This window comes from Gavia stellata, chromosome 23 (assembly GCF_030936135.1).
Source record: "Gavia stellata isolate bGavSte3 chromosome 23, bGavSte3.hap2, whole genome shotgun sequence".
NCBI lineage: Eukaryota > Metazoa > Chordata > Aves > Gaviiformes > Gaviidae > Gavia > Gavia stellata.
This window is the reverse complement of record NC_082616.1, coordinates 128086-140193: the sequence shown is the minus strand read 5'-3', so window position 1 is coordinate 140193 and position 12108 is coordinate 128086. Positions and strand designations below refer to the sequence as shown.

Below are 12108 nucleotides of genomic sequence, written 5' to 3'. Positions count from 1 at the left end.
ATAGCCGTACGCACTGGATAGACAAAGACAGTGGCTATTTTTATCCCTGTAGGAGCTTGCGCTATCGGACATCAGAGTCCCTGAGTGCTAGGCAAGGGTAGGGATCAATCACTTAATCAAGAAGTTCAATGCTAAGATCATTAGCTTCTCCCAGGACAGATTTCCATTGTGAATAAGAGCTGACAAAATTTGATGATAACAGACACCAGCGTGCATCTCAGAGACGGATGGATGGATGGAAGGATGGCTGGCTGCCCTAAGGGACGACTGAGGAGCCACCACACTCCGTTCTCTTGAAGCTACTCAAAGCGAGTTAATTAAAGGGGTCTGGTCATTCTGGCCTTGCACAAGCGAAAGAGGAAGCAGAACTCAGTATTAAAAATGCAGCTGTACTTTACCAAGCCATAGCTCTAGGGAGAGAGCGTTCCCACCACGTCAGGCTGACCCATCGCTCCTCGCAGAGGTTGCACATGATGGAGAAATAAAACCCCATCCTACATCAGTCGTGCGGAGAGCCTTGTCCCAGGTGTTTTCGCAGTCCTGAGGTGGGGGACCGCACCTTCTTCGTTTCCAAGCTACTCTTTAGCCGCACAAACTGCCCGTGGCAGAAAACAGCACAAAAGCACCCCGAGCCCCAGCACGAGGTGGAGATCGGAGTGCGAGGCTGGCTAGGTGCTCCCACCAACAACCAGCCTCCTCCCGGCACCTCAGCACCAGCATCTCCTCAGCAAAAGCATGGAGACCACCTTGGTTTAGCCTCCTCCCCAGCGCACCATCAAGGGGATGCTTTATGAAAGCAAGAGGCAGAGCCTTTAAAGCCAGTAAAAATATAAAAACTAAAGCGTGGCACTCACTGCCACTGACAACGCAGCCTATTTTGTCACGCTTGGTTCAGCTAATAGCAGACTGGTGAGGGAGCTAACGAAGCCTCTCTCCACCTTTGGCCCCTGCCCACAGCTCACCCCTCCAGACCCCATCTGCCCTCCCCACTGAGCTGGGGAGACCAGTGCCACTGCTCCGCACATCGGGGTTCGCCAGCCAGGACTCAGGCACGGCTTGGCCAGCTGCTGCCCAGCACAACATTTAGTAACCAAACTCCTCCCGCTTTTCCTTTGGGAAAAGCACTCCGCTGAGTCACTCTTGCTTGTAGGAACATAATTGCCTTGAAGACTTCTACCCTTCTTTAATTCAGTTGGCCAACGGGTGCAGCGCAATACGACGAGCTTAGTTTCCCTAGACGAGCAGAACAACAACTTCTTCAATTACTGAAATACAGCAATTTTGAAAGGGCATGAACTCATATAAGATACCTGACATGATAAAAAAACCCTCTTCCCTGTGGCCAGGTTTCAGGCACCTTTTCCAAGGTGTCCTCCAAACCTCTGCTCCCCTAAGAGCCACATGCCCTGGACCTAAGCCTGTGCAACCCTGGCAGGGACACGGCCTTCCACCTTCCTCAGGTTTTCATACAACCGGTCGCCAGCACAAGACCGGACCCTCCTGGCCCTGACCCCCGTTCATGACCGATGGCGTGAATTTCCAGGCATGGTCCAGCTCTGGCATGACCAAGCTGGGTGGAAATCAGCAAATCGGTGCTGCTGTATTAGCAAAACACAGCCTTTAAAAACCAAACCAATGGTTTAAGTCTAAAGGTGAGCTTTCAGAGCACCACGAGGCTCTGCTGGGACAGCTCTGGAAAGAGTTAAGCCTATGCATCTTATCTTCAAAAGCTCTGCTCACCTTGGAAGAGACCACATATTCAGGGCCAATGCTGCCCATACCCTGCGAAGTTAATGTAACACTCCTCTCTAAACAGCATTGCAGGTATCATTTGAAGGGCACGGCACTGCCTGCGTCTCGCTACGAGCAAACACTGACAGGCTGCCTAATTATTCAGATGCTCCGGGAAACAAAAAAATAAATGTAATTTACAGTAGATTTCAAAACCACCCTCTTGCCGATTCAAGTCTGCTCCGACTTCAGCGAGAGCAGCAGGAGAGAGCTATGAACAATGCTGACAGGCTCTGCGAAGCCTTCCCTCCCGCAGCCTGCACAATTCGCTCAGATAACAAAATCGCGCATCAGCCAGAACAAGAAACAGAATCACTAAAGCAGCATCCCTTTATCGGCACTGGTTTTAAGTTTAAATCCACGTTTTGCTGTCCCTCTGTACGACCATTTCTTTCACAAAGGGAATGTCGTCAAAAGCTTGAGATAATAAGCAATGAAATTAGTAAATGAAACAAATCCTGCACTAAATGAGGAGAGAAGCGAGTATGGGAATGGGAACTGCGTGTTCTCTCCTTGCTTACACCGAGTTTGACCAAGAGCCTTTATATGCTGCCTCAAAATCAGTTGATTTTCTCCACTGAATCCCAGTGAGAAGACAAACAGTTACAGCTTTTTCTTTTTCTTTTAACAAACAAAACTTGGTCTCTTCTGCAACGTCAGCTCCAGTTGAACCTGACGGCAGCTCATCCCTGGGAAGGTGGAAGGGGATCTGCTCCCCAGGCGCTCTCCTGAAGACAACACCACATCTGGCTGGACAACCGCTGCTGGAAAAACCAGGCGGCAGCGAGCTCCATCAGGAGCACAGGGCTCTGGATTAGGGAGGTCAAGGATCCCGTCAAAGGAGACTGGACCTCAAAATTAGGAAACAGAGCACCGTCACTAGAAGGGGAAGTCCCAAGAAAGTTTTTTCCTCTCCTCCCTCATTACAAGGCACCAGGAAACCACCGTTTGCCTCCCTGCGGTAGCACATAACAGACCCAGCGCGGTGGTTATGCAGGCAGAAGAAAGCTGCCGCTGATTAACAAAAATTACACCCTAAGCCTGTCTTCTCTTTCCTGATCACACAGGCATGATACGCAGCTGCCTTCCGTGATGCCGAGAGATGTCATTCTTAGCAGCCAAATAAAAGATGCCCGAGAAGAGAGAGTGACAACAAACAAGTAGGAAAAGATCAAAGAAAGATGCTTTTCCCTCTCTGCCTTTCTGCAGGGAGAGCAAACACTTCCATTAATCAATACAACTCTTCTGCACTTGTCAATACGGCAAAAACCAGACACTTAGGGAAACAGGAAAAAAGATGACAGCGGCAGCAAGGAGGAGAAACAGCCACTTTTTTCAGCAGGTCGCATCAGCCCCCAGCTAAGCTGCAGCAGCTCCTTCATGTTGACCTACTCCTCCAGTCTTTTTTACCACGAAAAAGGCAAATCCTCCTTGCTGGATCCAGAGGATGCTCTAATGGGGCTGCCTGGCAGCTGGGAAAGCAATCTGACAAGGAAAAGTACAGACAGACACAAGAGTCAGTGGATGAGCAGGGGATGACACGCTGGCCCCAAGGGTCACAGCCCTGCAGCTACCCTGGCAAGCAGGGATAAGCCAACCAAGGACATGGGTATGAAGTCCCTACACCCCACTACAAACCCAAAAAGCCCCATTGCAATGCACAGCTTTGGAGGTTTTTTTATTTCCTTCCTTCTAGTGGCAGAGATGCTCAGTGCTGCTCCCTGCAACTCATCCGACGGAGAGAAGAGGGGTACGGGGAAGCCTGTGCACAAGGGGTACTCCAGGTAATTCCTTAAGTCTCTATCCCGGAGTGAAGTTATCCACAAAAGACATCTCTGCTTGCTCAGATAATGCTCTTTTCTCCCATAAAGCAAGAAGAAAGCTCGACTTGACAGGAACAGCAATTTGCACGTGATGGTTAAGGACACCACCATGGCCATCTGCATTACAGCATTTCCCTTTTCTGTTCTGAACAAGACACCAGCCTTTGATTTGCCTTGTTGCTGCCCCTTAATCTAATCTCATTCAGGTTGTTGAGCTGCCAGTCAATGTGCTGTAATGTTGCTGTGAAAATTTCAATCAATAGCTCTTTCTTTCGAGTGGGGAATCGTGATCTAGAAGCCTGACTGCAAAGAGCCACGGTTTCGAGATTAGCCATCAAGCGGGAGACAGGGATATCACAGCTCGCTGTCCTGCGGCAGTCTCCAAGCAGGAAATCAAAGCAGCAGCTTTGGCATCTTCGAGAACACAAGACTTGGGTTCAGGGGCACAAGGGAATGAAGGATGCCCAAGTCACCCACCAGCTAGGCTAAGGGACAGCCGGAGCCAGTTCTGCTCTCAGATCTACACGTGCAGGTCACCCTGACACCCGACCGCATCTCAGATTTTATCTCCAAAATTATTCAGTCCTCTCTTCTTCCCATCAATAAACTGCCAGGCAGCCTAAGGCAGCAGCAAAGGGCAAAACTTCAACCGAGGCAACAAAACAGCACCAATGGAGGCAGCCGCTGGGGGCAAGGGAGGAGCTGGAGCACACCTCGCCTGCCACGGTGCTGCTCCCATCAGGCAGGCTCAGCATCACGGTCTTGAAGAGTCTGAAGAGCCCTTGCTGAAACGCCTGATCCAGCAGGTTCCCGGGACCTGCCTCCTTGAACACCTCCAGGATAGCAGCAGCTATCCTGAGAAGCCAAGACGCTCACCATGGGGTAACTCCATGCTGGGGAGTCAGCAGAGGGGCTATGGAACAGCAGAGGCCATCTTTACTGCAGGAAAAGAAACCATCCCTGAACCACCTCATATTACCATTCTAGTTATTGATGAGCACAATATTTGCAGAGATCGCCGGGAAGCAGGATGGGATTTATTGCCCAGTCCCATAAGTTAGGGCACTGAGGCAATGGAGAGGCAGATACACCCCTGCAAGCCCCCTGGGTGCACTGCAAGCTGCCCAGGGGAGGGAGGGAAGGCATCACACCCCGACGGCAGTACCTAAACAGAGCTCTGCAGGTCAGTCTTGGGTACAAGCATGCAAACCCCATCATTTATACACCAGTGCCACCCATCCGAGGTGGCTTGCTCTCTGCAGAGATAGAAAGCAGGTTTTTGTTGTGGAGCCAAAGAAAGCTGCCCTGGGAATCCCCCACTTTGAGGTTACATTTATGCTCCTGGGCACAGAAACTGGAGTGCAACAGCTGCAAAAGCAGCAGGAGGGAAATTCAGCCTGGGTTAACCAGCCCCAGAACTCCAACCCACCACAGACAAGCACAAACCCCCTCCAAACCCTGTTTTCCTGCCCTGATCCCCCCTCCAGTGGGGAGCACATCCCCCCCAGCCTCAGCACCCGAGCCCTTCCCGGCTGCATCAGCCCCGCTCCCCCTGCCAGGGAAGCAGCCAAGCTCTCCTCCTGCTACGCAGCTTGTCACACTAGGCAGCCTCCATGAATTAAATAACCTTCTTCTGCAGCTAGTCTCCAGAGATGCTCTGCAATGCTACGGAGTCCACAGACTCCGTGGCTACACCACCCTTACAAGCATATTTTTGGGCAACAACCCAGCTCGTGTGACCCCCCGTAAGTGTGAAACTCGCCTCACCATGAGCAGTTGGAGAACAGACCTCGCACCCTAGTCTCTATCATTAACAGGAGGTTGAGGCAACGGAGATGCAGATGGAACAGGGAAACCACAGGGCCACCCATGCCCTTTCAGGAGCAAAGGGTCACAGGGTTCCCTTCATCTCCTAGAGCTCCAAAAGCATGACTCTCCGAGCTAAATACCTTCCACAAAACAAAGGGACAACTTGTAAAAATGACCCAGACTCATTTCTGCTCAAACATCTATACAAACTCTCTATTTTACTGAGGGGTACCCCAGCTAAAACCACCCCCAGAACCAGGCTCCTCTTACCGCATTGTGATGGAATATCTTGCTTTCTCTCTCGGAGAGCGATACGGAAATGTTGTGCATAAAAATCAAGTCACGGGCTGTTATGGACCAGTCATTTTTGTTGGGAAATAGCCTCACAGATACTTACCATCTCTGCCCAGAAGGATGCAGGGATGACAGTCTGATTGCAGAGGTGGAGAGTTCGGGAAGCATCTTGCAGAACTTGGACACTGCCGAAATTTATCTTATTTGGATGCACGTAGACAACTGGTCCTTCTCCAATGCTCACTAGATGGATTTTCTGCTCCAGGAAGCAGGTAGGAAAGATCAGAAAGAACAAGGGAAGTTTAAAAAGATTAGACAGCTCTAAGGGTACTCCTACACTGAGGGATAATTAGGGTGGTTTGAAGTTTTCAGTGTTGCAAGACTGAAACAGAAAGCCTGGAGCAAGTGTGGGATCTGGAGGGATCCCATCTGAAAGCCACAAGCTCCCGTTATCAGGGGATAAAGAAACCCAGTTTCCCATGCTTGCTCTTTCACACCTCCTCCACACTGTTAGCTCTCCTTCCGCTACCCTGTGCCTGCTCACTCTTGCCCCAAACCACCTTCCCTAACTCCTGCTACTGCACAGTCCCACTTGGAGAGTGACTTTGTTAACATTCCCAAAGTGACACTGATGAAAACCAGCCCAAGTCAGAAGCAAAGCAGGCTCTTCAGAGTACGGATCACAGAATCACTGAGGTTAGAAAAGACCTGTAAGATCATCAAGTCCAACCATCAACCCAACCCCACCATGCCCACTAAACCATGTCCCACAGTGCCACATCTACACCTTCCTTGAACACCTCCAGCAATGGTGACTCCACCACCTCCCTGGGCAGCCTCTTCCAGTGCGTCACCACTCTCTCAGGAAAGACATTTTTCCTAATATCCAGCCTGAACCTCCCCTGGCGCAACTTGAGGCCATTTCCTCTTGTCTTGTCACTTGGGAGAAGAGACCAACACCCACCTCCCCACAACCCCCTTTCAGGTCGTTGGAGAGAGCGATGAGGTCTCCCCTCAGCCCCCTCTTCTCCAGACTGAACAACCCCAGCTCCCTCAGCTGCTCCTCATCAGACTTGTGCTCCAGACCCCTCACCAGCTCCGTCACCCTTCTCTGGACACGCTCCAGCACCTCAATGTCCTTCTTATAGTGAGGGGCCCAAAACTGAACACAGCATTCGAGGTGCGGCCTCACCAGCGCCGAGTACAGGGACACGATCCCCTCCCTGCTCCTGCTGGGCACACCATTTCTGATACAGGCCAGGATGCTGTTGGCCTTCTTGGCCACCTGGGCACACTGCTGGCTCATATTCAGCCGGCTGTCAACCAACACCCCCAGGTCCTTTTCTGCGGGGCAGCTTTCCAGCTACTCGTCCCCAAGCCTGGAGCGTTGCATGGGGTTGTTGTGACCCAGGTGCAGGACCCGGCACTTGGCCTTGTTGAACCTCATACAATTGGCCTCAGCCCATCGATCAAGCCTGTCCAAAAGTATCATGCAAGTTAGTTGCCTCTGACTTGTGCTTATGTGTATTCCTGGTATTATATGAATAACAGACATTAATTATTAATTACATCATTCAAGCAGTATTTTTTCTTTTGACAGTCTGAGACCCCAAAGTTTTCTTCTTGCAGAGCTGGCACAGACTATTGGAGGAGGAATACGGATCTCTTTGCTAAACCACCTTCTCACATCATTAAAAATGGGAATTTCTCCAGTCTGGCTGGATTTCATCGGTTCCAAACACCCCAACTCTTAAACAGCATCTGAACGCATAAAACTCCCAACACTGACAAGCTGCTGTACGATTCACTGGAGGGCACGGAGTATGATTTAACCACAAAAGAAACCAGACTGATGTAAAACCTTTAATAATGTCTGACTCAAGGAAATGGCATTGGCAGCTGTCAGGATCGCTAGTCCAACTCAGCCAGAAGGAACAGCATCCAGAAACGCTCATCCCTTGACAGAACACTACTGCGTGCAACTAAGAGCCAAAAATCACATACCAAGGCTGGTACCTCAAAAATAAGGGACCTGAAGCTACACATGATGCTGGACCTTTTATCCCTCCGGGAGAAGGGAGGGACGGAGACCTGCAGTCTGGGTGATGCTGCCCAAAGCTCCCAGGAAGAAGGAGCTGGAGGGAAGAGCTGTGCCTTGCCAGCTGGCCTTGCTTCCACGTGACAGCAGGGCATAAGCAACAAAGGCAGAGCAGAACCCTTTGGAGATGGGCAGAGTAACATCTGGGGGATGCCCAGGCTATCTGGCTTCAATTAGAGTGTCTGCTAACACCACATATCCTCGCCAAGGAACGGGCTTTTAAAAAAATACGACCCCTTCATCTACAGTTGTCTTAAAAGGGATGAGAAAAAAAACCCGTTCAACAGTGTTACAGACAACATGGCACACGGGGAAAGGCAGTAAAAGGAGACAGCAACTTTGCCATCAGTCATATTGCCACACTCTTGGCTTTGTCGATGGGTATGTAATGTCACATCTGATCATTTAGGAATGAAGAGCGTCCGTCCCTGGCAGACAGCCACGGTTTGAGTGACTGCTTCATTCTGATAGAAACCAGCTGCCAAATGCCCTGCGCGTGGCACACGAGGCTGCCTTGCCACCGTGACCCCAGGGCTGGGGTTTTACCAGCTCCTTAACGCAGGACATCACCTCCAGTGATGGTGACTCCAACCAAAAAAAAATAAGGTGTTCAAGGAACATGTGGACGTGGCATTGCGGGACATGGTTTAGTGGGCATGGTGGGGTTGGGTTGATGGTTGGACTTGATGATCTTTCAGGTCTTTTCCAACCTCAGTGATTCTGGGAGATTACATGCACCAAATGGAAGCTGGCATGCAGTCACTGACAAAGAAACTACCAGGCAACAGACCCGTGGAGGGACCCTACACAACCTGGATGAAAGATCTGTATGATATTTCACCTAAAGACTCGGTATCAATACCAAACGGCCTAACCTAAGATAACAAGAGCAAGCTTAAATTTTGCTTTATTGGAATACATTGCAGCGATTCCCCTGAGGTCAGATTCGCATGATATGATCTAGACGGGCAGGATTTGCCACCAGTGCAGGGTGTGTAACAAGATGGTTAGCTGTTCTGCTAGCTCGGAAAGCTCTGGACCAAGGAATGACTGAAACAACACCTAAACTATAGGGCAGTCCTATAGAAAATGCAAAGAACCTCACCTAACGGCCAGAAACTCAGGTCTGTGCTGCCAACATACCCAGCAAGGTTCCTAACAGCACTCGCTGGGCGCTAGAAGCAACCGAGCATAAACGCTGCACGTTCAAGTTCAACTTCATGGGTGCACGCACACGCTCAAGCTCATGCTGGTCATTTCTTTAGGGACAGCTAGGATTCTCCAGCTGAAATGCTCGCCCTTTGGGCCAAAAATTGACATATTCCTCTCCCAACAAAAACAATTAAGGTAAAGTTTGAAACTATACATGGTTTAGCCCAAGGGTAAAAGCTTTGCAAGAACACTGTAGGTTAAACAAGCTAACAGTTAAACAGCCAGGTTATTCTAGGGGGGAGAAACCCTCCTTTTTAAGGGAAGCATGCCTTCTATTTACGAGCAATTGTTTTGTCAAACTTCACACTTCCCTGCCAAGCCTGCATTGCCCAGCCTTCCTCTTGACTGGTTTACATGGCATATCCACAACAGCCTGGGTTGAGAGGTTCAGTGGCATCCAGGGGCTTCAGCAGCATCATTTCCATTCCTTTTAATGAAAGTTTAAATCCCTAAACTACCTTCAAAATGTCAGCCTTCCTTTCTGTTACAGAAAGCTTCAGGTTCCCAGCAATCATCTGACATTCTCTTTCATGCTCAGAGAGACGACAAGACATTTTAAAACAGCTGCTTCAAAAGTTAATACCATTTTCAATTAAAGGTTAATTAACTAAATTTGCTGTAGATTTCAGCTAGATGAAGCCAGGACACTACACACAATGTTCTCTTGCCTACATTTTGTTGCTGCTGCTGTCGCATATGCCTGAATGCAAACATCTTTTAGGAGGCTTTAATCGAGGAATGCTTTGCCTCATCCATTTCCAAGCTTGGTAGAAATAATTCCCTGTGCTCCAGATGCAAATGGTGCTGAGACTCACGTGTCTGTGGCTGGGACTTTTGGCAAAGAGATTTGATGGATATTTCTCAGACACGATGGGCCTGACTTCAGAAAAGCTGAAATCCAGCTTTGCACAAAACATCACTTCAGCATGGTTTCTTACAGGCTCGCTTTAGCAGGATGCGGGGAGGTCCCTGTGCGCTCCTGAACTACAGTCCTAATGACACAGCAGTTGCTGCTCATCTAATATCACAGCAGAGTGTGAGACCCAGGGATTGGGCTGGGTTTCAGACTGGGCTTGTTATCCCATCTCACATATCCGTAATGAAACGCGGTGTCAGACACTTAGATTACCACCTAAGAGAATACCATCCTTCCTCTTCTCTAGGCATTAGCCGTTGCTCATGCCATGAATCCCATCTTTCCTTGTCCACACCAGCCATATATTACAAGTTCTTGTTTTCCCAGGAAGAATCCCTGTACACTTTACGCCCCACCAAGACGAGTCGCGCAAAGGCACGCATCTCCCCTAGCACTCACCAGTGGGGATCCTTTGCTCCCAAAGACCGCGACGTGAGCAACTGTTTCCTTCTCTCCCATCACCTGGGCTTCCAGCATAACCGGGACCTCCACCAAGCTGTGAGGCTGGATAATCCCACACGGCACAGGGCTGGAGTACCACACAGGAGCATCCTTCTTGTGTTCCTGTAAGGCACAGAATCAAACCCAACATTAAAGCTTCCTCAAAGGTCACTCTGAACTCCTTGACATCTACCACAATGATAATTCCCACATATTTTTAAAAAAATCCCTAGGAGAAAGCAGAAAGGCACAAAAACAGATGCAAGACTAGTATGAGCTTAGCGTCCTGAGGGGGTCCAAGAGCTGCTGCAGGCACAAACACCCGCTCCTGTGCTGGCAGCCTCCTTGCAGCCGCCTTTCGTGACCCTCTAAGTCCTCCTATGTGAACGCAACCCAAAGACTAGACTATAAACTGTTTCCTAAAGTTTATATTCAGGCACGTTCCTATTTAACTGCTTCCTAAAGTTTCTATTCGGGCAGGTTCCTGTTCTCAGCAAACCTTTAGGTTTGAATATAAACCAGCAAGGTCTTAGCCAAAACTCTTTTTTTTCCCTAATAAACCCCTCGATAACATTTGAGGGCAGGAGGCAGATGCGATGACAAACCTGAGGAAGAACCATGTAGCAGCCTGGAAGATTGCTGTCGTTCGCAAGGCTCAGTATCTGCCGGTAAGGGAATTTCAGAAAGCACCGTCCAAATGTCATGACTGGGTTGAGCACTCGCAGCTGAGGAACTATGCATCTAGGCAGAGAGATGACCAAAAGGGAATCAGAGATCCTGAGAGAATGTACAATTTCTTTACTCCCCAAATAGCACGAAATAGACCATAGCACGTGTCACTGCCAAATGGATGTTTAATACCCCTACAGCAATAAATTGCCTTTAATTTCTTTTTATACAACAACCTCTTGTAAAAGGAGGAGCAAACCCTGAGTCTCAGCATTGTAGGGGCTGCCAAGTGCCCAGGCAGAGCACCGCGCCCTGTCCCAGAGCTGTCTGATGGGCACCTTCGCCCCAGGAGGCTTGCGAAGACACCTTGCAGCCTCCTGACGCTCCCAGCAAGGCATGAGCCCCAGGGGAGCCTTCCCACCCATGACCAGGGCTCACCAAGCCTCAGGGAACACAAGACCCCAGTATCTCAGTAAAAATGACTCCTCTCCCATACCACTCTTGCCCTGCCTGAAAACTCAGCCATTTACCCCAGCAACAGAGGGCACAAGCCACCACCTGCCCCACGCAGCAGGTGGTCACCCTTTCCCCATGTCTGTAGCTACCTTGCTCCGCAACCCCCACGGCGCCATACACTCTCTGCTCCCATTTGCACTCATTTTACAGAACTGCAGCCCAGGCACTGACTGGACAACTCTGCCACTTGCAATGAAACTGACACCCACTGCAGCACAACAGCATCAAATCCGGCTGCAGCAAGAAAAACTTTTGGCATAAGTCCGGGAACATTAATGCTCCAAAGAACCAGAGGAAAGAAGGGAAACCTGAGCTCCCAGAATCACTGAGGTTAGAAAAGACCTGTAAGATCATCAAGTCCAACCATCAACCCAACACCACCATGCCCACTAAACCATGTCCCACAGTGCCACATCTACACCTTCCTTGAACACCTCCAGCAATGGTGACTCCACCACCTCCCTGGGCAGCCTCTTCCAATGCTTCACCACTCTCCCAGGAAAGAAATTTTACCTAATATCCAGCCTGAACCTCCCCTG

General features: G+C 49.8%; 1 protein-coding gene across 1 annotated transcript in view; it reads right to left on the bottom strand.

Annotated features, from left to right (window-relative positions):
* LOC132319035 (hydrocephalus-inducing protein homolog) overlaps positions 1–12108 on the bottom strand; it is a 148933-nt gene that overhangs the window by 76348 nt on the left and 60477 nt on the right. The window contains exons 15-17 of the mRNA XM_059828440.1: positions 10990–11125; positions 10343–10507; positions 5821–5973 (exon numbers count right to left, since the gene is read on the bottom strand). Of these exons, the coding sequence (XP_059684423.1) occupies positions 5821–5973; positions 10343–10507; positions 10990–11125 (454 nt within the window). The remainder of the gene's footprint in view (positions 1–5820; positions 5974–10342; positions 10508–10989; positions 11126–12108) is intronic.